The sequence below is a fragment of the Erythrolamprus reginae genome, chromosome Z, assembly GCF_031021105.1.
Source record: "Erythrolamprus reginae isolate rEryReg1 chromosome Z, rEryReg1.hap1, whole genome shotgun sequence".
NCBI classification, from domain to species: Eukaryota; Metazoa; Chordata; class Lepidosauria; order Squamata; family Dipsadidae; genus Erythrolamprus; species Erythrolamprus reginae.
In genome coordinates this window covers 96,779,331-96,806,393 of record NC_091963.1, presented here as the reverse complement: position 1 = coordinate 96,806,393, position 27,063 = coordinate 96,779,331, and the positions used below count along the sequence as shown (strand labels likewise).

Below are 27,063 nucleotides of genomic sequence, written 5' to 3'. Positions count from 1 at the left end.
GGAAGCCCCCAGGGCCGGCTGTCACCTTTTAAAACAGCCGCGCGGCTTCCCAGCAGTCGCCAAAAGCCGTTTTTTTTGCCGGGGGGGGGGGGGGGGTTTGGTTGCACGGATTAATTGACTTTACATTGTTTCCTATGGGAAACAATGTTTCGTCTTACGAACCTTTCGTCTTACGAACCTCCGCCTTGCACCAATTAAGTTCGTATCATGAGGTATTACTGTACATTGGGACCTCTACTTAAGAACTTAATTCGTTCCATGACCAGATTCTTAAGTAGAAACGTTCTTAAGTAGAAGCAATATTTCCCATAGAAATCAATGTAAAAGCAAATAATGTGTACAAACCCATTAGGAAAGAAATAAAAAAAGAGGGACTCTGAAGTAGCGAGGAGCACGCATCTCCAATATACCTGCCGCCAGACTGCCTCCCATACACTGGCTGCTGCTGCTGCTACTTGCTGCCTCTTCCTTTCCATGCTAAAGGGCTCCCGTCTCCTCTCGCTCGCTCGCTTTGTAGCTGGCGCCTTTCTTTAACTGTGGTGACTCCTCGGCTGCCCAGAGCGAAGGGAGAATTTCTTTTCTTGGTCACTGGCAGAGGTTTATTCCCTGTCCAAGCGTCCAAAGAAAGGAAAATGCTTCGTTCGGTCTGGACTGCCAAAGCGTCCTTAAACGCCACCAAAAGGCTCCTCTGGCAGCCCAGATGGCCGGGATTAAAGGGGGAATGGCAGGAAACTGACCGGGCTTTCCTGCTGCTCTCAAATTTCCTGGGAGATTTTTTCCGGCTCAGATTCTTAAGTAGAAAATGGTTCTTAAGTAGAGGCATTCTTAAGTAGAGGTACACTGTATCCCAATCTCTTCCCATGTTTTATTACCAATTAGTATAACATGTGGAGAAACGTAGAAGAAATGAGACCCAGGAGTCTGTTTATCCTAAACACTCCTTTTTAGCAGCTAACCCACAAAACAAGTGAGTGTCTCCATTATTTACCATGGCAAAATGGTTTTGCTGTTTAATCATAGACTAATGTTGGAATGTGCATAATATAGTTCTCTATTGATAAATTATAGCTTTTATGAATCCTAACCAGTAAGACTAATTGTGAGTAATTGCTATCTAACAGTATCCAAAATTACATATCTTGCTCAAGCCTGAGATAATTGGGGGAACAGTATCTTGTCTCATGCTTTCAATAACAAGAACAACAATAATAACAATAACAATTTATTAAGCTTGATAGTGCCCAATACCCATTTAAATTAAGTCACTTAAATTGTTTTGGTTACAGTTGATTCTTAGCATAGAACATTGTATAAGGACTCCATTAAAAAGTCATTTGATTCAGGTTTATTATCACTGTATAAGGCTTTGATTTATTTAGCAGAAAAGTAGAATATCGCCTTACTTTCTGCTGCTATTAGTATTTTCCTACTTCAGATTTTGCTAGTTCTCTTGCTTAGATAAATGAATTTCTGCCTTCTAGGGAGAGTGTTTTTAGCCCTGTTTAATGATACTGAAGGCAGCAGACAAAGTCAGACTTTGAATTTTTATCTTAGTTAGTTATAAGGAGAATAGATCGTGCAGAATGGAGCTGCGAGAGCAATCATGGGCTTTCCCAAATATGCCCATGTTACACCAACACTCCGCAGTCTGCATTGATTGCCGATCAGTTTCCGGTCACAATTCAAAGTGTTGGTTATGACCTATAAAGCCCTTCATGGCACCGGACCAGATTACCTCAGGGACCGCCTTCTGCTGCATGAATCCCAGCGACCAGTTAGGTCCCACAGAGTGGATCTTCTCCGGGTCCCGTCAACTAAGCAATGTCGCCTGGCGGGACCCAGGGGAAGAGCCTTGTCTGTGGCGGCCCCAGCCCTCTGGAACCAACTCCCCCCAGAGATTAGAACTGCCCCCACCCTCCTTGCCTTTCGTAAACAACTTAAAACCCACCTCTGCCGCCAGGCATGGGGGAATTGAGATCCTCTTTCCCCCTAGGCCTTTACAATTCTATGCATGGTATGTATGTATGTATGTTTGGTTTTTATATTAATTGATTTTTAATCATCAATACCAAATTACTATTGTACACTGTTTTATTGTCACTGTTAGCCGCCCCGAGTCTCTGGAGAGGGGCGGCATACAAATCCAATAAATAAATAAATAAATAAATAAATAAAGCTGACCAGGTGAGAATCTAGTCACTTGTCTTGTTGAGTCTTTGAGTTTATCTTAGTCTTTGCAACTAAATGTGCAATACTTCTTCGTTAAAGGTTGCGGGAGATTCTGATGGTAGCTAGTGCTAATATCAAAACTCCTATGATGAGCATTCCTGTCCTTAATATCAAAAAAGCTCACAAAAGGGTGAAAAGGCTCAAGAAGAAGCTTAGCAAAGTGTGCTTAGGTGAGGTAAGTCCTGAATGGGTGGAAGAATCATCATAGCTCTGAGGGATTTGTTTTTAAAGTAAATTTTATTATTATTATTATTATTTAAATATCAATTTTAATATACCCTGATGTATCAGTCAGCCTTTCTTCTATTTTGTAGCATTTGGACTAATGGGCTTCGTTTTTATTTCCCTATTACCTGTTCACATTTCTATACTAACATTCTAGCTTTGTTTTGCCTAATTTTTGACTCAGAATAAACAAAGTATAGTTATTGGGTATTAAATGAAAATACTAATTAGAATAATGTCTGTTTGTTACTTAAAATTTGTTTTTATACCATATAAGAGTGAATTTCCACTAATAAGGAATTAATTGAGACAAATGGGGAAGTGAAAATGTATACACTATATTTTTGCTATCCTGTAAAGCACTTGAATTTGAGGTTCCTTAAGCAATTGAATCCTAATATTTAGCTCATAGGTAGAAACATTGCAGGAGAATGCAAAAACCTTAGTGCCTTTTTCATTTTCTGTGGAAGATAAATTTGTTTCTTTATTTTTTTAAAAAGGTCCATATTCCTCCTCCAGTTTTAAATTTGTGATATGGACAGATGATTTAGAGCAGGGGTGTCATACTCAAGGCCCAGAGGCTGGATCTTGCCCATGGGGTGCTTAGGTCTGTCCTGCAGAGTCACCTGGGAAAGAGTGAAGGACTGGCCAGCGGTGCCTCTGCCAACGAGGGTTGCAGGAGGCAATTGCAGCTGAAAACAGAATTTGGAGGCCTGTTTTTGCTGGCAGAGCATTCAGCCCATCACAGGCATCCCCGACACAAGTAACGAAGAGTTAGAAAAGGGCCCCCAGGTCATATGTAAAACTGATGCAATCTTCAATAAAATCGAGTTTGACACCCCTGATTTAGAGAGTGAGAAAGCATGATGTTATAAATTGTTAGCATTCATAGAGACTTTTTAATTGTTTCAGGTGTTACACAAAGTGAATATTGAAGAAACTTTGTGTTTGGAAGGAACGTTAAGCAATCATCGCATCTACACCATCAGTTTCAGTTTTCTGCCTTATGAATGCTATCAAGAAGAAAAACGTGTGAAGCCAAGGGACATCTTACATTTTATGGAGACAAGGTCAGTATCTTCTGACAAGTTTCTAATGGTTAGACACTGGAAGATACCAGCCAGTGAGGAGGAAATTGTGGAGGTGATGAGGGTCCTCACAAATTTCTGGGAGCCCAGAAGCATTGAAGACAGGAATTTGTTAAGCTTTCACTTATATGGTGCATAGCTGATGAGAGTGAAAGTTTCGATCCTGGGTAGGAGCAGTTTAGGAGTGGGTTCTGGATTCTCCCGCTGCCAATTCACTCACGGGCATTGCATGGATGCGCAATACTTTAAAAAGCTTCTGCACATGTGCAGAAGCCAAAAACAAGAATTGCTCAGGACGTGACAGGACTGGGTCACTGCTGGTTCTAGCAACCCAAGCGACCAAGTTACTACCAGTTCTATAAAACCGGTCCAAACCATGAGGAACCCACCTCTGGAGAAGCTCCTTGGAGCCAGGAAGAAAATACAGCATTGAGCTCATTATCTACATGGTCACTGCTTTCTCAGGCGTATTCTCTCAAGTAGTTTCATCATCAATACCATTATTCATTTGGGGAAGGAGATTCCACCCACATTATTATATTAATTTGCAAAGACACAACATCACAAATTTTGGGAAACTCTGCCATAAATAATTTTAATAATAATAGCAAGACTTTGCCATTCTTTTTACTTGATGCATTTGGGATTTTCTGTATAATGAAATTTGTATGGAAGTGCAAGGCACAGTCTTTCTAAAATCTTCTCAGATGCCAAGAGAACAAAGAAAACAAGTCCAGATCAGCGGAAGAATATTTCTTCTCTGACTTTTTTTACTTCTTATCACTGCCAATTTCTCCTTTTTCATCTCATTCACATGGCCATACTTGGGTACCACAGAAAACTAAAAAAGTTCTTCATATTGCCCCAGCAAAATGGTTACTTTCCATTGTGTTGCTGAAAGAGAATTTGAAATTCATCAGTATATTTGTGGACTTAGGTGGCAACCTTATAATTTGTTTTGATTCTGTCTTTGCTTCATTATGAATGCTGTCATTCCATTATTTAACAGTGGGGGCTAGCTACTAATTTATACTTTAAGTACAGTTTTGCTCTTATAACACTAACTTTCTAAACTGATATCATTATTACTGGAATAATTTTTTCAATATTATTAAAACACTTTTGGGATACAGAAAAAAAATAGATTTCAGAATTGGGAGAAAAATATCTAATTTTGTTTTAAATATGTATACAATGTTATAAATAATGAATAATGTTAAAACATGATTTGAATTTCCCTTTATCATCTGAACTGATGGATGTAGGACGGTATGTTGTAATATTCTACAGTTTGGAATCCAGAAGCTGTATTCTATTTCTCTTATTCATTTCACCCAGATTCTTTAAAATGTTGCTTGAAACAATTAAAAAGAAGACTTTAAAGCTGGCGTCTTATAACACTGTCAGCACTCGAAAAGCAATTCAGAAAGATTTAGAAGCTGAGGAAGAAATTGGTGCTTCACAAGAAGATCAGGTAAAGATGTAGAACCCTTAGCTGAACTAACATTTTAAAAGTTTAGTAAGCTGAATGAAAAAAATTCATTGATATAAATGCATGTTTAAAATATATTGCTGTTGGTTGTACTACCTGTAGTCTATAGGGTTATGGTAAATGTATAACAATATTTACATGTGCCTTCTTTAAGAGTACATTAGCTGGTTTCTCTTCAAATCATATACATATATTTGCTCTTTTATTTTAAAGATCAAGCTCATTTTTTAATTGCCTTAAAAAAAAAACATTTCATGTCATGCTACACAATTACATTACATACTATATTTATATATTAACCAAACTCAATTCTTTTTTGTTGGAGCTTCAAGGCTGAGAAAACAGGAGGGGGGATCGCAAGGAGCAGATGGAGATTGATTGATTGATTGATTGGACTTATATGTCGCCCTTTTCCGAAGACTCAGGGTGGCTCACTACATATAAAAGCAATACAAAAACAATTCTAAACCCCAATTATTAAATTAATCTAAAAAACCTAAGTCATAAAAATCATATAACCATGCTCCTTCACGTCACAGTCATACAGACAACCAGAGCAGAGTGTTACAGCTTAACAGCCCCAGGCCGTGAGTTTTTAAAGCCTTCCGGAAGGCCAGGAGAGTGGGGGCAGTGTGAATCTCCGGGGTAGAGTTGGTTCCAGAGTGTTGATGCTGACACAGAGAAGGCCCTTCCCTTAGGGCCCACCAGACTGCATTGCCTGGCTGACAGGACATGGATAAGGCCAACTCTGTGGGCTCTGACCAGTTGTTGGGATACATGAGGCTGGAGAGGGTCCCGTAAGTAACCTGTCCTAGGCCATATAGGGCTTTATAGGTAACGACCAACACTTTGAATTGCATTTGGAGACCAATTTATAGCCAATGCAGCTCATGAAGTGATGTAGAGACATGGGCAAACCATGACAGCTCTTGCAACTGTATTTTGGACTAGCTGCAATCTCTGATGGTTCTTCAAAGAAACCCCCTTGTAGAGAGCATTGTAGTAATCGATCCTGAGGTGATGAGGGCGTGAGGAGAGATTCCCTATCCAAATAGGGCAGCAACTGGTGCAACAGGTGAACCTGTGTAAATGTCCCCTTTGCCACAGCCGAGAGATGGTTTTCTAGGCTCAGCTGTGGATCGAGGATGCCCAAGTTGTGGATCCTCTCTGAGGGGGTCATAGGTCCGTCCGTCCGTCCGTCCCCCCCCCCCCCCCCCCCGGATAATGGATGGACAGATGGGGTATCCTTGCGACTCCATCTTATCGGGGTTGAGCTTGAGTCTGTTAACAGCCATGCAAATCCTAACAGCCTCCAGATTCTGGCGCATCATTTCCACTGCTTCACTGTATTGACACGGGGTGGAGGTGTATAGTTGAGTGTCATCAGCATACTGAAGTAACTCACCCCGTGTCGTCAGATGATCTCATCCAGCGGTTGAGCAGGGAGGACAGGGCCAATCCCTACAGAACCCCACAAAGGAGGGACTTAGGAGCCAACCTCTGACCCCCCCTGCCAACACCGACTGCGACGAACCGACTAACTGTGCTATTTTAGTTAACTAGGGTTACTTTTAAATCTGTTAGAAAAGAAGATATATTATAGAGTAAAAGGGTTCCTATTTCTACCGGCATAGGACGACAATGAAGCTGAAACTGAAGAAGACAGAGTTCCTGATAATGGAATGACTGAAGGAGATGCTGATGCTACAGATGCAAAAAGAAAAGAAAACCAAGAAGATGAGGTAATGATATAATTTTTTTGTTTTAATAAATGCCATTAGAAAATCTGTCTATCACAGAAACGTATAATTAATCTATATTGAATTGGAATCAAACAATATCAAACCATCCACATTTGATTTTAATAGTTAGCTAGTAACAGGTAGTGATAAAGGTATTTGACTAGGATTGGTAAATTCCATGTTCAGATCTACCCTAAACTGAAAACCTGCCTGAGCCTAACCTATTTCACCCTCAGGGTTCTTATGGGAACGTGAAGAGGTCATGCTGTTTAAAGTGCATATGCTCCTGGAGGAAATATGGGATATAGTTTTAATTAAATAATTGATGAAGTGAAAAAGAGTAGATAGGCTATTCAGACAAAAGAAAAATAAAAAAATTATGTCCATGTTGAAAAGAACCTTAATTATAAAGAACTTGGGGCAATAGAAAGGTATAGAAAGTAAACAATAGTCTTCTCTGTGAATGTAATCGAATCAGAGACTTCATAGTTCTCACTTTTTTTAGAATAATGATATGTACAAAGTAATAGACATCTAAATACTGTAAATCAGATGAAGATTTATGATGGATATAATAAGCTATAGAAAGCTAAGCTCAATATCTCTATTAATGCAAAAGTAAAGTTACCCTTCATGAAATTTAACTGAACTTGACACAACATCTGCACATAGAGAACACATTTCTGCAAATTTGAATGAAAACAATTTAAGTGCTATTGCTTTTACAGATTCAAAATGAGAAATTGTACATATGCCAGATACAGATGTTTGAACAACATTTCAGTTGATTCAGTACTATTTTAAAATATATATATAGCTATTGATGAATTCCATATGTTATTAGTTTTTGAGGGCTAGTGTACTAGTAGCTAGTTATAAAACTAATATTCTGATTGTTTTCATAGTTTATTATTGTTATTGTATCCTCTTTCAATGATACGTTTCTCTAGGGCAACTGTCTGAGATTTTGAAAAGGAAGATAATTCACTTTAGAAATCAAAACATTATAAAGAAATCTTGAAATAGCTACAGCTAGCCATTTACATAAAACTGGGGAAGCTAAGGCAAGATCTAGAAATCTTTTTTTAATAAATTAATGAATTTACACATTAAAATCAATGAAAATTGATCAGATTTGCACATTAAAACCTACAGATTACTACTGCGGATATTTGGCTATGTAGGTTTAAATTACATTGGTACTGATGTCCATAGTACAGCAGAATAACAGAGCTGGAAGGGACCACCCTATGCCAGAGTTGGAAAATGTTTTCAGCATTGAGCGCCAAAACAGAAGCACACACAGGGGAGCGCTGGAAACGGGAAGAGCAGCTCCCCAGCTCAGCTTTTGGTTTCCATGCGTGCCGGTCACCTGGTTTTCTGGTTTCTGGCGTGGGTGTGCGCTTTCACATTTGTGCGAGTGTCCACACTCATAATTCTATGCCTGGAGAGGGGTGAAAACAGCTTCACCCCCCCCCCCTCCCACCGGAGGCCCTCTGCAGGCTAGAAATGGCCTGTTTCTCAACTTCTGGTGGGCCCAGTAGGATCATGTTTTGCCTTCCCCAGGAGCTGGGGGAGAATAAGAACACCTCCCCCATCCCTCTGGAAGCCAAAAATGCCCCCCCCCCCCCCAAAAGCCTTTGTGCAAGCCGAAAATCAGCTTGCCAGCACACACATGCACATTGGAGCTAGGGCAATAGCTTGTGTGCCAGCAAATATGGTTCCGCGTGGCACCTATGCCATAGGTTCACCATCATTGCCCTATACCATCCCAACAAAAGACTGTCCAGTCTCTTCTTAAAACCTCCAGCCAAAGAGCACCCATAATTTCTAGATGCAAACTGTTCCACTGATTAATTGTTCTCACTGACAGGAAATTTCTTCCTAATTCTAGGTTCAATCTCTCTTTGTTAAGCTTCTATATGTAATTTCTTGTCTTGCCTTCAGGTGCTTTGGAGAATACATTGACCCCATCTTCCCTATGAAAGTCCCTCAAATATTGAAGACTGCTTGCTTTTCACTCCCATTCTTTCTCTTTATTAGATTAGACATACCCAATTCCTGAATCTGTTTAGCATATGGTTTGGCTTCCAACCCCCGAATTATTTTTGTTACCCTTCCCTGCACTCTTCTAGAATCCTAGCATCATTTTTGTGTCATGTTATCAGAACTGGACAAAATTTATTTATTTATTTATTATTTATTATTTGGATTTGTATGCCGCCCCTTTCCGAAGACTCGGGGCGGCTCACAACAAGTGAAAAAACAATCCAATACATAATCCAATTAATTAAAATATTAAAAAGTTTAAAACCCCTATACTAACATACACACACACAAGCATACCATGTATAAATTCGGCGGGCCCAGGGGGAGATGTTTAGTTTCCCCATGCCTGACGGCAGAGGTGGGTTTTGAGAAGTTTACGGAAGGCAGGAAGAGTATCGGCAGTTCTGATCTCTGGGGGGAGTTGGTTCCAGAGAGTCGGTGCCGCCACAGAGAAGGCTCTCCCCCTGGGGCCCGCCAACCGACATTGTTTAGTTGACGGGACCAGGAGGAGGCCCACTCTGTGGGACCTAATCGGTCGCTGGGATTCGTGCGGCAGAAGGCGGTCTCGGAGATATTCTGGTCCGATGCCATGAAGGGCTTTAAAGGTCATAACCAACACTTTGAATTGTGACCGGAAACTGATCGGCAGCCAATGCAGATATTCCAAGTGTCGTCTTACCAGTGCAGTATCCAATGGTACTAACACTTCACATGATATTGATACTTGTACATTAGAATACAATTGCAATCTGTACATAAAAAGATTCAACTCAACACCAACAACATTCTAGAAACTAATGTTCCACCGACAGCAAATAAATGGAAATATTAATAGAAAAGAAAGATAAGAGTTTTCAAATGGTCTTCATAGTTCCCATAACTGAATATTTGATTGGAAATATGGAAAAATCATAAAATTTGTGCTGTATGCGAGGAAACATTAAACTACGGTATTTCTGATATTCTATTTTTGCAAGGAAAGTTGGAAAATCAGTCCAAAAGCAAACTAAAGAAAGATTGTAGGCAGCTATAAGAAATGTTTATTTCTTAGAACTGTTACTTCTACTGAAGAAAGTGGTACAAATTATTGACTAAAAGGAGTTTGAAAGCTCCCAAAAATCCCAGCTCATTATTGTTGTGACAAAACATAATAGTCTATCCATAAAACTTAGTATATCTATAAATGGCACATTGGCAATGCAGGGTTTGCTCACTGTCAGTCTAATTATGTGACGTATAATTCAATCCTATTTTTTGTACAGTAATATAATGATATTCCCTAGTAATGTTGCTCTAGCATAATTTACTGTCCCGTACTGTTTAAATATATTTCTTATTTTAAATAAAAGATTGGTGAAATCAAAACCTAGATTTTTTTCTTTACAAATTTTTAAATAAAAGGATATATTGTATATTACACGCCCAAACATGCACGTGTGCCACACACACACACAAACATCTGTGTATATGTATGAGACCTTGCCCTTCTTTTTTTGTATTAGTGTTATTGCATTTTGGAGGTGGAGGGGAGGATTAAATAAAAACGATCAAAAGGTTTTGAATGGTTTTAAAGTGCCAATGATACTGTTTGCTTTTCCTGTTTAGTAAACTGAATGTGATTCAATTATGTTTCTTTGCAGATTGATTATGAGAGTGAGGATGATCATGAAATGGGTGATGATGATGATATTCCAGATCAGGAAATGACTGCACAAGATGAAAAAAATCCAGAGGCACTGGAAACTCAGGATGAGCCTTTTTCTCTCTCCTCTAATCAAAGAGCTCAAAGAAAGGGATGGAATGAAATGGCACAGCATAGAATTATTGCTGTATTGGAAGCCCATGATGCTATAGTAAAATATAAATATGACATTGATAATGAGCTGTGGTGTGAGGTAAAGTTATTGAAACAGGGAAAAAGAAGAGTGTTGAGTTTCAGAATTAGTTCAAAATTTTTGAATGTGCATGTAACCTTTTCCCCCCTGAGTAGATATTTATTCAATTGCATTGCATATACATCAGCTATAAAATCAGGCACCCATTAAAATTAGTCTGCTGACTTTCCAGACTAGTAATTTGATATTCTCCATGTCAGAAGTGGAAGTTGGGATGCTCATATGATGAAAATAGTTTTGGACAATACACACTCATTTGTAGTGTAGCACACTGCCTATCCCTATCCCTAATTATATCCCTAATTGGATATAATCCACCTAAAATTATTAAATCATCATCATGTTCTATTCCTGTTTTCAATTTCTGACAAGCTATGCACAGAAATATATATATATATATTGCAAACAAACTATATTTACAGCAGCACGAAGCTTACAATTTCAGCCTGATGATGGTGAATGTGATTTCACCGAAACGTCGCATAGACACTCAAAATATTACACGGGGCAAAACCCGAACTCAGAACAATCTACATGCATGCATGCATGCATGCATACATACATACATACATACATACATATATATAAATTTATGTGCCACAATGCAATTGTGCATGTAAATTATAAACATATATAAACTAGTATAGTATAATAATATGTCACTTACATGTCACATGCCACAGATGCTATAAAGTTGTTCTTTCGAGACATTTTTTATTCTTAGGAACTGCACCCTCTAGTTTTCTTGGCAGCATTTTGCAGAAATTCTTTGCTAGTTCCTTCTTCCTAGGTCTGAAAAGGAGTGACCCTATACCAGTAAAGTAATCATCTGGTTTTTGTATCTTAAAGTAGGACTAGAACTGAAGTCTCCTAGTTCCTAAGGAGAAAACTGATTCTTTATATCCATGCTTATTTATTTGACATATCATACACGGGCTAACATATTAACATTTCATCTACATTTGTATTCATGCTTTTAGATTATAGCATAAACTTGCTGGTGATTGATCTGATTATTGGGACCAATATTTTGTAAGCATTTATTTTTCTTTTCTTGTTTTGGTATTTGATATTGTACTGAGACAAAGAGAAAGGAAGGAAGGAAAGAAAGAAAGAAATCTTTCTCCATTTTTTTCTTCTCGATTTTTTATGAACATTTAAAATATAATAATTATTAATTGGGAAATTGAAATATTTATAAAGGTAACAAGAATCATGGAACTTGTATGGCTGAAACTCAATTAGGCAAACATTTTTTTGGAAGTAAAGAGGAGTCATTCCTTTAGATGCAAAAGGTCTGGGGCATATCTTTAGCTGGGCCTCATCCACAGCACTCAAAGTCTGCCTGTCTGCTATTCTGGCCAAAAATGTCTCTCCTTGGAATTCCTGTTCACAATGGAGGTGATCCTTATTACTGCAGTTAAGCTGAAGTGACAAGTTTGTACAGGGATTTCACTATTTCAGTTTTATCTAAGTTATTGAACCCTTGTTTCCATATCACTTGTCATATCTTTTTTCAGATGCTTGTGCAATACAGCGCCTAACAAGTATTGCTTAACTAAGGAGCAAAATAATAGTGAAATATCCTCAGGAGATAGCAACAAATCCTTATTTTAATAAATTTGATCCAATAGAGAAAACTCCAGATGACTTATGAGCTAAAGCAGGGGTCCCCAAACTTGAAAACTTTAAGACTTGTGGACTTCAACTCCCAGAATTCTCCAGCCAGCTATGTTGGCTGGAGAATTCTGGGAGTTGAAGTCGACAAATCTTAAAGTTGCCAAGTTTGAAGACCTCTGAGCTAAAGGAATTTCTCATGGTTTATGTACAGTATTGGTTCATACAAGAAAATTTATGCTTGGATTTTTCAGATGAGTTTAAGATGAGTTTTGTGATGGTTAAGAGATGAACATCTTTTTTCACAATGGGTAGAAAGTTTTTCATAACCAGAAAGTATTGTCTTGTAGGTGTCATTAAAGCTTTCGCTGACAAAGGAGTACTTTGATCTTGCCTCACTTGTGACATCTCTGGCAAATAGCGCTGTCATCCAGGAGACAAAGGGAATAACACGATGTCTCTTAAATGAAACCAACAATAAGAATGGAGAAGTGGTGCTCACTTTGCAAACAGAAGGGATAAATCTTCCTGAGCTCTTCAACTATTCTAATGTATGTAATTTTCTATATTTCTGCTTTCTTTATTTTCCATAGGGTCACAGAGAGGAAAAAATAGCAGAGAAACCCACTATGCGTAACAGCTATTGCTATTCTAAATCTCAACCATGTAATGTTTTTCACATATTTAAAATTCTTTGGCAAAGTTGAAAGATAATTAGCATATCCATAGTTTTGTTAATACTGATTTTGATATAATCAATCAAAATTTCTACTAATACAATAAAAATTATCAAATGCCAAGTATTTTAAATTTTTACAAAGTTTTTGCATTTGGCTTTGAATGAAGTTGTAACTGGAATAAAATTGCCTACATATTTTGATATTTGACTTTAGAACTTTAAAATGTTTACAAGTGGAAAATTTTGATAATTGAATATAGAGTCCCTTCTGTAGAGAATATTAGTTTACAAAAGAAAGACTAATATGCATTAAACATATTTTTTTCTATCTAATTGTTATAATGTATTTTTGCTGTGCATAATTAAAAATTAATTCAAGAAAATGGTGAATTTCTGGAAAGACTATACAATTGAGGGATGTTATGAACCTTCACTTTATTTTTACTTTTTTCACTGAATAATTAAGGTTGTCAATAAAGAGACACAATTAGGAGCAAGAGAACAAGAAAATATTTGTGAATTTTAGCAGTCTTCTAGAATCTTGCAGGCTTCATTGCAGAAGCTTTGTGTCTTGTTGTATATTGGTCTTCTTCACCTATGCTTGTTTGCTAATGTTCAATTCTGTCTTTCCCTAGGTACTCATAGTTAGTTGGGGTGAATGGTTTTGTTTGTTTCACTATGACTTCCCACACTTGTCATCTTTGTCTCTTAGATTTTTGATATGAATAAACTTTATTGCAATGATATCCATGCAATGGCTAACACCTATGGAATTGAAGCTGCTTTGAAAATCCTTGAGAGAGAGATTAAAGATGTTTTTGCTGCATATGGTATACCGTTTTATATAATATCAGCTGAATCTAATAATATATATAAAGAATTGTTTGTAATTTCAGGATTGAAAGCAATTCATTCTGCCTAGACTAACAATTATTAAATATTTATTTTAGTTTGATATTATATCACTATCAAAAGATTGCTACATTTTGATGCCCATTCAAAAAATATTTTATAGTAGCTGCACATTCTATAAATTGGGAACTACTGGTCTATATTAAGCTTTTCAGTCAGATAAATGTTTTTATAGCACAGATGATGAAGCTACAATCTATATTTATTTCACTAATGTTCAGTATAGTGGCATATTTAATTCCATCTATCAGAACAGTATCTTATATTGATCAAAAGAGAGTACATTATCGGATCTAGAAATCTCTCAATTGTCCATGTTCTCCATCACGCATGCTATTTAGGATGTGCTGAACAGGGGACATAAGAGGTTATCAATGTAGCCTTCATTCACTTTCAAAGATTAAACCCTTTCAGATTATGTCATTGAGTTAGCAATATGAACCTTACAGTGTTACTTAATGAACTATTTAATAAAATTTCAAGCTAGATATTGAAGATACGTTTATTGAAGTACTTTGTGTATTTGTGAACTACTTTTAATTGATACTCCTATTGACAGGAATTGTGGTTGATCCTCGACATCTCTCCTTGGTGTCAGACTACATGTGCTTTGAAGGTGTTTACAAACCTTTGAATCGGTATGGAATGCAATCTAATTCATCCCCCTTGCAACAAATGACTTTTGAGACAAGCTACAAGTTTTTGAAAGAAGCAACTATGTTGGGTAAATATCTCCCAGTTGTTATGAAAATAGTAGTTTATATACTAAGATAAATCTTTGAATTCTTAATTGATGAAAAATTATTTTTCCGTGCTCATACAGTAATACCTCATGATACGAACTTAATTGGTGCAAGGAGGAGGTTCGTAAGACGAAAGGTTCGTAAGACGAAACATTGTTTCCCATAGGAAAGAATGTAAAGTCAATTAATCCGTGCAACCAAAAAACCCCTCGCAAAAAAACGGCTTTCGCGGCTGTTTTAAAAGGTGACAGCCGGCCTGGGGGGCTTCCCAGCACCCCCCCGAACCCGGATTCGGGGTTCGGGGGGGTGCTGGGAAGCCCCCCAGGCCGGCTGCGACCTTTTAAAACACCCGCGCCGCTTCGCAGCTGTCTCCCGAAGCCGAACGCTAAAGCCGAACTTCCGCGTTCGGCTTCGGGAGACAGCTGCGAAGCGGTGCGGGTGTTTTAAAAGGTCGCAGCTGGCCTGGGGGGCTTCCCAGCAACCTCCCGAACCGAACCCGGGGTTCAGCAAAATTTTGCCTCTTCTTACGAACTTTGTTCGAGTTACGAACCGGCGTTCGGGAGGCTTCTGGGAAGCCCCGCCGCCCGGCTGTTACCTTTTAAAACAGCCGCGCAGCTTCCCAGCAGTCTCCGAACGCTGGTTCGTAACTCGAAAAAAGTTCGTAAGAAGAGGCAAAAATTTTCTGAACCCCGGGTTCGTATCACGAGTTGTTCGTAAGACGAGGGGTTCGTATCTTGAGGTACCACTGTATTTTGCTTTCTTTTTCTCAAATTAAAATAATAAGGTGTGAACATTGTTCTTAAATACTGTAGTGATGGAAGTTTCACATATAGATAGTTCCTGATTAATGATCATTGTTCAAGGACTGTTCAAAGTTACAATGGCACTGAATGAGGAGACTTATAAATGGTCTTTACAATTCGGTCTGTTTCAGCATCCCTGCGTTTACATGTTTGTGATTTGGCCCTTTGCCAGTGAATTACCTTTACAGCATCATGTGTTGATCTGATCACCATTTGCAACTTTCATTGTCACCTTCCAACAAGCAGAATCAATGAAGAAGCTGACATGAGGTTGCAAATAGCAACCATATGGCATTGCTCCTTGCTCCTAACAGTTACAAGGAGTTACCCAAAAACTGCAGTTGGATTTACTATTGCAGTAATGTCATATTTTATGACTATAACAGAGTTCCTAATCCAAATTACTATTACTATCCAAGGACTCTTTTTCTTGAAGGAAGCATATTTACCAAAAATATTGGTATGTAAAATGGAGTTTTAGGAAGAGAGGCAGTCTGTATATTTTTAAGTCACATGTTCCTGAGATCCAAAAATCATGGCAGATGGTGGACTCTGCTTCTTGCCACTATGAAAATGACCTGTCCCTCTTAGAATAGGTACAGGGATACATAGTTCCACCCATGTTAAAATTAATGCCAAAACTTAATACTGCCATCTGTTACTCTTCTTTGGAAGCAGGGGCATTTGTGTTAGTGAACACTGATGCCAAGGTTCACATAACACACTCTACATGATATAACTTACAGCAGCTTGAATTCCCAAATTGGAATTTATCATGTATTATGATAAAAGTATTATTCAAGTCTCAATAATAAATTTGTTTATTTGAAAGCCAGTTTGATATGGTACCTAGGGTGCTGTAACAGAAACCAGATGAGTTTGAGTTTGTCCACTCAGACCTGAAAGCTACTTGGGAATTTTGGTTCAGTTGTGATCATTATGGAAGCAAAATCAATACAGACAGTTAAACATCTGAAAATATTTTCAATGTATTTTAAGAATTGTTCAATAGGAATGGCAAGATATCCTTCCACAAGACTGATGTGAAATTGTGTATACATCTTTACATCCAAAAATACCACTGAGATAGATTTGAATGTAATCTCTTTCAAAACACAATTTTTGTAAAGAATAAGAAACTTTATATCCAGAAATATAATTCTGCTTTCTTTTCTTCTAGGATCCCATGATGAACTTCTGTCTCCTTCTGCTTGCCTGGTGGTAGGAAAAGTCGTTAAGGGAGGAACTGGCTTATTTGAACTTAAACAGCCATTAAAATAGATGTGTTTTTACCAAAAAACACAAAACTTTTAACTTTATTTTATTGTAAAGAATAAATTTGCTGCTACACATTTTATATTTTATATTTTTAGTTTGCTGTCCGAAAGCATCAATTAATTTTAATAATTACCGTACCTGCATCTTTGGATTTTCAGGGATTATATTTAATAATAAATATCATGGTATATTCATCCTTTAATTTTGACAAGTGAGTTTATTGAACAGTCTATACAATTTTGTTTTAAAATATTTTTCTGGATCACCTAGGATAAAAAGTATCTTTGCGGTATGTTATTATGTTCACCAAAGCTTAAATGACACAACAACATAAACTGAATTATGTTTTTTTTAATGCACTTAAATGTCCCTAAAATATTTCTGATTCCTAAAAATTTAAAGAAAAATCAGATGAGTTTTTGACATCCTTTTGAAAACATTCTGGTTTTGCTTGTTGTCTGTAATCAGAAAATGAATTAGCATCCTATCACATAAATTGTATTGGGACATACTTTTGTTACTCGCTGTAGCTGCCTGAAGCAAGATCCTGACGAATAAATAACAGTTGCCAGAATGAATACAATATAGAGAGTAATAAATCTGATATATTAATGTGGGAAAGATTCTCCCATGATCTGTGACAGACATTGGTGGGAAAGATCATGTGTTATGGTTGAAGGTGTGTACTTAACGATTTTGTAAGAAGCCCGTCTATAGTCCTAAGTTCCCTTCTACCAGTATTACTGGGAAAGAGCACTGGAATTATCAGTCAAGACATGAATACAAATCTTACATCAGTAAAATCAGATGTGCTGGAAAGGGATAGCCATGAAGGAACCAGGATAATTCCCATTTGTCCAGCAACAAGGGGACACAATCTGAAGTTAGTTGGGGGAAAGATCAAAGGCAACATGAGAAAATATTATTTTACTGAAAGAGTAGTAGTTCCTTGGAACAAACTTCCAGCAGACGTGGTTGGTAAATCCACAGTAACCGAATTTAAACATGCCTGGGATAAACATATATCCATTGTAAGATAAAATACAGGAAATAGTAAAAGGGCAGACTAGATGGACCATGAGGTCTTTTTCTGCCGTCAGTCTTCTGTGTTTCTATGTTTCTAAAATATGGACAACTGATTATGTAGTTACCAAAAGCAGAATGATTTGCTATTTTGTTAATGGAAAAGTTGGCAATCTTTATAGTATCTTTTGATCCTCACAAGAAGTGGCAAAATGCTGTTCAGTTATCTGAATGAAGTTTATATTATTCCTATGATATAAACCAAGGGGGCACAGTAGCTAGCAGTTAAAGACACTGAGCTTGTCAGCTGAAAAAGTTGACAGTCCGAGTTTGATACCTGAGTGCTATGTGGCAGGGCTCATACTTGCCGCAGCTGCAATCAACCTAGTGGTTTGAAAGCATGCAAATGCAAGTAGATAAATTGGTGGGAAGGTAACAGCCAATGGAAAATAAAATAGACTTCTGTACAATTTGGTTGACATGAAGCATGATAGGAAAGTGATTGGAAACCTGCAGAGGTACAACAGTCTTGCAGGAATTCCCCAAGTGCCATTTGTCTAGTGGAGAAGACTTTTTTCTAATTTGAATCCAGTAAAATATTGAATCCTGAAAAATATTCCCTAAGGTTGATAGTCTTCTCAGCTGCCTTCGCTTCTTTCCATCCCAGCAAGCAACAAGGGCAGGGATTAGTTTGTTTGGGAAGGGTGAAAGAATCCCCTTTAGCACATATTCCTGCAGAGCAGTTCCTCCTGAAGTTTATATAACTGCAACAATTAGTTTTTAAGGTTCAGGAAAAAGATCTGTGGAATTTTTCTTCGTTTTGGGAAGGATGATAGAGACTAACAATTTAGCAAAACCTAGTACTGTACCAGCAATCACAATATGATTTTCCATTTAATCACTACATTTTATTTATTTATTTCCAAATAATCTTAAATTATTTTGGACAGGCTTTGCACCAAGTTTATGGTTTAACTTTTGCTTTATTTTTCAAACTTCTTGCCTGATGAAAAGTTAAATAGATGGGCTCAGACAGATCATCAGCTCGCAATACAGTTCTACTGAGATATAATTGAGTTTGTCATTTGCACCTCTGAAACTATCTGGTTCAGTTCTGTAACAAGACATAATCAAAACTGCAGAAAAACAATTACTGCCAACCTGCTTTCCATTGAGGACCTGTATGTGGCATGACTCGAAAAAAGGGCTGTGAAAGTATTTACTGACACACACACACAGACGCATCCTGGACACAGTTTTAACTCCTACCCTCAAAATGATAGAACACTGCACAGCAAGACACCTAGACACAAGAACAGTTTTCCTGCAAATGCTATTACTCTGCTAAAGAAATAATTCCCTCACCACTGTCAAACTATTCATTAAGGCTGCATTACTGTTAGTCTTCTCATCGTTCCTATCACCCATCTCCTCCCACTTAAGATTTTATGACTGTAACTTGTTGCTTGTATCCTTAGGATTTCTATTAAGTTTCCTGGTTGCTTATTTGATCCCTATGACAATCATTAAGTGTTGTACCACATGATTCTTGACAAATGTATCTTTTTCTTTTATGTACACTGAGAGCACATGCACCAATGACAAATCTCTTGTGTGTCCAATCACACTTGGTCAATAAAGAATTCTGTCAATTGTTCCAAGTATGGAAGAGAATGAGTTTAAAATGTTTCCATTAAGAAACAAAGACGAAACTTTATTCTTCTCGATACCTTTCTATCGTTTGATAGAAACCTACAGTAGACGCCAAAATATATTTTCCTATTTTCAGAACCTTTTCAAAACCGAAAGACCTAACTTCAAGCTATAGCATGTTGGCTCTACACTTTTCTCTATCTTTGGCGCCGGTCAGCCCGCCTCGCGATTTCTCGAGTTCCTGATCCCCCACTCCCCCACTGCAGTCTTCAAGCCTGGGCTGTGACGATTGGCCAAAGGGGACGAAAAGCTCCCGTAAGCGAAGTTGATCTCAAAGAATCGCGACCTGTCCCTCCTCCACGAGAGATGCGCGCGCACGTGACTCGCGCCTCCGCACGTTGCGGCGGGAATCTGCGGAGACGTGATGAGTGAGGCCTCGCGGGCACTGCGACGGTTGAGTTAAAGGGCGGGGAGTGGGGGAGGCCTCGCGATTTTCCCAGTCTCGCGCGATCTACTTTTCAAACGAATTTCTCTGTCCGTGGTCCGAGTTGATCTTTTGTGGACGCGGAGTCCCGGAAGGTTTTTAAAGGAGGCCCATCGTCTGAGTGAGGTATCTCATATTACACTAATAGAGTCGTATTTGTGCGCGTTTGTATGCTTGAGTGGAGTCATAACACAGCGCCGGCAGCGACCTCGGATGCTAAAAGCATCTCCGAAACCGCTGCTGAATCGAGAATGCATCCATTTGTCTGGTAGGGGCAAGTGGGCTTTTTGTATCTCTCATCCCAGCAACGATCAGACAACGATGGAGACGCGGCATTGGCAGCCGGGGTGGCGATGAACGTTTCTTCTTTCATTTGTCTCTATGGCTTTTAGCTGTCAGTGAATCACCCTCTACTCCAAAAGACATCAAAGAACGCCGCAGATGTTATTTGGTTATTCTCCTTCCAGGATTATAGAAACAACAACAACAATAATAATAATAATAATAATTTATTAGACTTGTATGCCGCTCCTCTCCAAAGACTCGGGGTGGCATACAAGTCTAATAAATTACAAGATTTCCAAGAAACGATCTTGTAATCCTGCATTGATTTTTTTGTTTGTTACAGGGTGAGTTCCAAAAATAATGCAACTGAATTTCCCGAACTGCTTCTATTGGTTGGAGTGGGACCTAAGTACTTGGAGTAGGTGGGTGGAGGGGCTAAGCTTTGCCGCGAAACTGGTCTCAGTACTCTGGAGAGCTGAACTGTGGAAGCGGCAGGACGTCGGTTATTGTAAACCTGCATGCCGACCATGTCACAAAAAAATAGAATCGACGATTGCGCAACATTACGCGATTAAGTTTTGTGCTAAACTGAAAAAAATCTTTTGAGGCTAACAAAATGATTCCTGAGGCTTTCAGGGACGCTGCTCTGTCCTATTCACAAGTTTTGAGGTGGTTAAAGGCCTTTAAGGAGGGTTGGGAAGAGGTTCACAACCAACAACTCTCTGGGCGGCCGTCAACCAGCAAAACCAACAACAATGTGGCTCGTGTTCAACAATTGTTGGACTCTGACTGTCTATTGAGAATCAAGATGGTTGCCAATGAACTGAACTTTTCGTCTACTGTTGTGTTTCACATTGTTACTGAAGATTTAGTGATGAGGAAAGTGTGCGGCAAGCGACGACCAAAAGACCAACTGAGCAGAAATTTCAAGTGAACTTTTGCAACATATAGAAATGGAACCTGATTATTTGGACATCATCACTGGTGATGAAACCTGGGTTTTTGAATACGACCCAGAAACAAAACACCAAAGCTCTGAGTGGCACAGCGACCAGACCCCCAAGCCCAAAAAGGCAAGAATGAGCAAATCAAAAGTGAAAACAATGTCTCATTGTCTTTTTCAATAGCAAAGGAGTGTCCATAAGGAGTTTGTTCTTCAAGGACAGACAGTTAATGCTGCCTATTACATGAATGTGCTGGAAAGACTCCAAAAAAGGGTCATCAGGATGAGAAAAGACATTTCCGGTATCTGTCAACTCCATCATGACAACATGCCTTGCCACAACGTGCTACGAGTCCGCGAGTTCCTGGCCAAACACCAAATCTGTTCAATAAATTACTTTAAAAAAATAATTGCATTACTTTTGGAACACACCCTGTATTATACACTGCTCAAAAAAATTAAAGGGAACGCTTAAGCAACACAATATAACTCCAAGTAAATCAAACTTCTGTGAACTCAAACTGTCCACTTATTGACCCTGATTGTCCACCCTGATTGACAATCAATTTTACATGCTGTTGTGCACATTCAACTTCGTACAGAACAAAGTATTCAATGAGAATATTTCATTCATTCAGGATGTACTGTTTGAGTGTTCCCTTTATTTTTTTCAGCAGTATATTTGGTTTATTGAAAAAAATAAAAGTAATGGTTGAATTCTGTCAGAATAATTTGGAGTTCCAATTGGAGCTAAAGCTGCCCAAAGGTAAATAAATGACATCCAGAAAACTGAAGAAAAAAGAAACATTTATTCCTAAAAGCAAAACAGTTTGCATTTAGGGGTCAGCTGCAGAAAAATGGAGTACATATTTTTATTTATTATTAATTTATTAATTGGAATCATATGCCGCTCTTCTCCGAAGACTCAGGGGGCTCACAACATATAAATAAACAATACAAAACAGCTCTAAGCCCAATTATAAAATTAATCTAAAAGCCCAAGTTTTAAAATCATACAACCCCATTCATTCAGATTCACAATCATACTGACAGCTTGAGCAAAATAAATAGAGCTCAATGGTCCCCAGCCTGCCGCCAAAGGTGAGTTTTTAAAGCCTTCTAGAAGGCTAGGAGAGTGGAAGCAGTGCGCAACTGGTACACTGGGTGAACCTGTGCAAAAGTCCCCCTCGCCACAGCTGAGGATCAAGGAGGACACCCAAGTTGCAGACCCTCTCTAAGGAGATCAAAAGTCATCACCCCCCAACCCCTGATAATAGACGGACAGATGTGATTGTCCTTGGGGGGACAAAACCCACAGCCACTCCATCTTGTTGGGATTGAGCTTGAGCGAATTATAGAGGGAACCTGCCAATTCTAGGGTGACACGTGTGTGAGAGAGAGTGTGTGGGTAGATATGTTTATTCTTGTGAACATGCAGTTCCTCTAGGAGACCTAATTTAACTAACACTGTTTATGTTTGCAGGTCTTATCTTTTGATATGTGGATTAGATCTGGATAACTTATTTGAGGAAGTTTGCTAATTTTAGTTGATTAACTTAGTTTCAGCTTGACTGTCAGGTGTCTAGTGGCTTCTCAGATCATTGTGGTTTCTGTTAATATTTTAAAGGAAGATGGAAACACTATAAAGAATAAAATATATTTTATTTAATATAAAATCAAAATTCTCACAATCATCTCCTTGAATATATACATACAAACATACAGATAGAGAGAGGGAGAGAGAATATGTATATGTGTGTAGGGTGTGTATTGTATCTGTATACACACACAGACATTATTAATGGATGTAGTTTATAACCATACGCTTTGTCTATTTGTAATATCATAAGGAAAAAATAAGGAACTGCTGGTTGCATCTGCATTGCATCTGAACTTCCCAGAAGCTATTGGGAAGAAAACTGCTAGCTGTGAGTTCAGGGGGACTGAAACGAAGTCTAGTGGACCAAGGTAAGCACCTGGAAGCTGAGAGGCTGTGTCAGCCAAAATGAACTAGACACCAACACACAACAGTATGAGGAATAAACAGGGTGAATTAGAAATTCAAGTAAATGAAGGCAGACATGATATTGTTGCCATAATGGAAATAGTGGGATGAAACCTACAAATAGAACATACAACTAGAGTGATGTAAATTATTTAAAAGAAACAGATCAAATAAAAGAGGAGATGGCATTGCATTATATATAAGACATAACTACATTTCTACAGAAATAGAATACAACAATGATGAAAACTGTTTGAATGCATTTGGGTCAATATAAAAGGAGAGGGGATGAAATTGCCATAGGTGTGTACTATAGATCAGTGATAGCTAATCTTTTTGGCACCGAGTGCCGAAACTGGAGCGTGCATGCTGGAACCTGGAAGAGAGTAGCTGGCCGGTAAGCATGAACATGGCAGCCAGCTACTTTTCCTTGTTCTGTTGCGTATGCTTGCTGGACAGCTGATCTGTTATGCATGAGCACCAGACAGCTGCTTTCTTCCGGATTCTGGTGTGCACAGCTGGTTGGTGCGGATGTGCACTGGATCAGATGGGTGGCACTCATGCACGCGACGGAACCTGGAAGAGCAGCTGGTGATGACACACATGCCCAGAGAGTGGGCTCCTCTGACACACGTACCATGCAATAGAACAAAGTCAATAGACTTTGGATTTTGAGAGAGCTGTCTAGGATCAATAAACTTAGAACTTGAGAAGGATTCTATGGATAAGAATCCTCAAGAGGAAAATAACTCTAGAAGCTTGAGAAATTTTGAAAAAGTGAGATTATAAACACCTAGTCTAGCACAGTACCAAAGAAAAAGAAGCTCTCAAACAAGAAACCAGCATAGCTGCATAAGGAATTCTGATAAACTCAAAGACAAAATGGATAAGTATAAAAAGTGGAAAGAGGACTACATAATTAGGCCACTATATCAGCAAATAGCCCAAGCCTGCAAAGATGAAGTAAAGAAAGCTAATGTTCAAAATTAATTAAGACTTGGTACAAAAGTAAAAAATAACGACAAGAAAGCTTCTTCCAACATGTTAAAAACAAGAAAACGGTCAAAGAAACAATTGATCCATTAGTGGGAGAAAGTGGAAAGAAGATGACAAGTACCAAGGAGAAAGCAGAACTATTTAACTCCGTTTTTGCATTCATCTTTATACAAAGAGAAAAAAATCTATCAAAAATAGCACCGTAAAAAACAGATTAGGAACACAAGTTAAAGTAGGCAAGTACATGGTAAGCAAGCACTTGTCAATCCTAGACACGTTCAGATCACCATGACCAAAGATTCTGAGGGAACTGTAGATGTGATCTCCGAAAAACAAAATGCACAGGTATGGTATGAGTGGTACCTTGCCCAATAGTAGTGAGATACTACCATACCTCGAGAGTTGGATCTTGGAGTCCTCCTAGTGGACAATCACTTAAATATGAGCCAGCAGTGTGCTGCAGTTGCCAAAAAAGCCAACACAGTTCTAGGCTGCATTAACAGAGCGATAGAATCAGGATCACATCAAGTGTTCTTCATTTGAATCAAGTGTTAATAGCACTTTATAATGACTTGGTAAGGCCACATTTGGAATACTAAATCCAGTTTTGGTCAACCCGATGTAAAAAAGTTGTTGAGACTCTAGAAAAACTGCAAAGAAGAGCAACAAAGATGATTAAAACATATAAAGAACAGTTGCTAGAATTATCTAATTTAATGAAAAGAAGGACTAGTGGTGACATCATAGTAGTGGTCCAATATCTCCAGGGTTGCCACAAAGAATTGGGATTCAAGCTATTCTCCAAAGTATCTTAGGGCAAGACAAAGAAGCAGTGGGTAGAAACTAATCAAAGAGAATCAACCTAAAACTAAGAATTTCCTGAGAGGTAGAATTAATCAGTGGAACATCTTGCTTCTAGAAGTTGTGAGTGCTCCAACACTGGAAGTTTTTAAGAAGAGATTGGACAACCATTTGATACAGTATAGGATTTCCTGCTTGAGCAGGGAGTTGGACCAGATCTCCAAGGTCCCTTCCAACTCTGTTATTCTATTATAAAACATCTTTAGGGTTCATTAATTAACATTGTTAGATGGAAAACAATGATTTAGTGCCTTAAAATATTCAGTCCTGATTTCTATGGACTAAGAAATTATTGCCACTCATGCTGGGATTTTTTTTAAAGATAAAACACAGGTGAAAGGTTAAAAAAAGGTCTCACATCTGTATTTTTTTCCTTACACACATGCTGAAATAGTGTTTTGAGATTACTGAAAGACTGAAATGCAATTTTGTTTTGGAGGCAGCATGGCAGACTAGGTAACAGTATAGGGATTAAGCAATAACAGTTGATTGAATCAATTTTGTTGTATATATGATGTACAATGACAATAAAGGCTATTATTATTGATAAAGCAAAAATATGCTTTATTATATTTTTCCTATGGCTAAGAGAAAATTACTTGCTCAGAGTTATCCAGCCCACTTTCATGGCTAAGTTAGGACTTGAACCCATATACTTTTACTTTCTAGGTGGTATCTTAAATCAAACTGGCTCTTATTACAAGTTTGTTTACCTTCTTTTCTTTGATTTTAAGTGAAAACAAAACAGGTTTAGCACACATTAAGCAACACTTAGTCTTCATTTTGTAGTTCCAAATGCATTATTAAGGACATAGCCAGATTAAAGGCAAAAATCACTTAAATTTTGCTATACAATGTATTATAGCTTCAGATCTTCTGAATCACATTTCTTATTTTTTTTATTATTGACCATATACAGCAGTGTTTTTCAACCAGTGTGCCGCGGCACACCAGTGTGCTGTGAGACATGGCCAGGTGTGCCGCGAAGCTCAGAGAGAGAAAGAAAACAAGAGAGAGAGAAAGAAAACAGAGAGAAAGAAAGAGAGAGAGAAAAATAAAGCAAGAGAAGGAAAAAGAAAGAACGAGAGAGAAAGAGAACAAGAGAGAAATAGAAAGAAAGAGAGAGAGAGAGGGAGGGAAGGTGGGAGAGAGAAAGACATAGAGGGAGGTAGGGAGAGAGAGAGAAATAGCAAAAAAGAGGAAGGAAGGGAGAAAGAAAGGGAAGGAGAGAGAGAGAAAAAAGAGAAAGAGAGAGAAAGAGGGAGGGAGAGAGAAATAGAGCAAAAGGGAGGAAGAGAGAGAGATAGAATTTTTTTGTCCAAACTTTTTTTAGCTGCCCCCCCATCCCCACTCAATGTGCCCCATGGTTTTGTAAATGTAAAAAATGTGCCGCGGCTCAAAAAAGGTTGAAAATCACTGATATACAGTACATACTTCCTCTTGCTTCTTCATCTAGTTCAGGGTTGTCAAACTGGCAGCCCAAGGGCCTGGTGTATCTATCACACGCAGGCCACAACCATCCCAGATCTGTGAAGAGAAAAATGTTGCGAAACATGAGATGGCAACATGAAGGGTGATCTAGATACTGTATTACTTTCTCAAACTTCTCTTTCTATATAAACCATAGTTACAAATCATTAACTTTCTTAAAAGCATATCCATTTATGAAAATCAATTATGTAAACATGACAGCTCTGATTAACCATACATTTCACTCATCTCTTATAACGCAGTTTACAAATATGAAGGCAGAATGTGGCTAGTATTACTTTTAACATACTTTGCAATGGAGTTTTGGAAACAAGCTTTTGCTGCATTGTGTGTTTGCAATTTCTTCCTCATAATTAGCACATGTGATAAGAAAAACAGTAAATCAGAATTGAATAGAAGAAATCATCTGACTAAATTTAAAACTGATTAAATTATTCGATTGTCTTTGCAAGATCAAGACACAAGATTTTTTATCTAATTTCTTGGGGGAGGCAATAAAAGGAAGGAAAAGAAGAATTTTTTTTTCTCCACATTGCTTTACTGGCCATGCAAGCCAAGATGGAAAGATTA

The 27,063-nt window shown here is 38.2% G+C and overlaps 1 protein-coding gene across 2 annotated transcripts in view; it reads left to right on the top strand.

Annotated features, from left to right (window-relative positions):
* Positions 1-16,954, top strand: part of POLR1A (RNA polymerase I subunit A) — a 45,554-nt gene extending 28,600 nt beyond the window's left edge. For both annotated transcript variants that reach the window (XM_070727853.1, XM_070727854.1), the window contains 9 exons: positions 2,269-2,404; positions 3,367-3,524; positions 4,881-5,016; positions 6,669-6,776; positions 10,466-10,720; positions 12,688-12,888; positions 13,729-13,846; positions 14,488-14,652; positions 16,655-16,954. In XM_070727853.1, the coding sequence (XP_070583954.1) occupies positions 2,269-2,404; positions 3,367-3,524; positions 4,881-5,016; positions 6,669-6,776; positions 10,466-10,720; positions 12,688-12,888; positions 13,729-13,846; positions 14,488-14,652; positions 16,655-16,755 (1,378 nt within the window). In that variant the 3' untranslated portion in view covers positions 16,756-16,954. The remainder of the gene's footprint in view (positions 1-2,268; positions 2,405-3,366; positions 3,525-4,880; positions 5,017-6,668; positions 6,777-10,465; positions 10,721-12,687; positions 12,889-13,728; positions 13,847-14,487; positions 14,653-16,654) is intronic.
* The last annotated feature ends 10,109 nt before the right edge of the window (positions 16,955-27,063 follow it).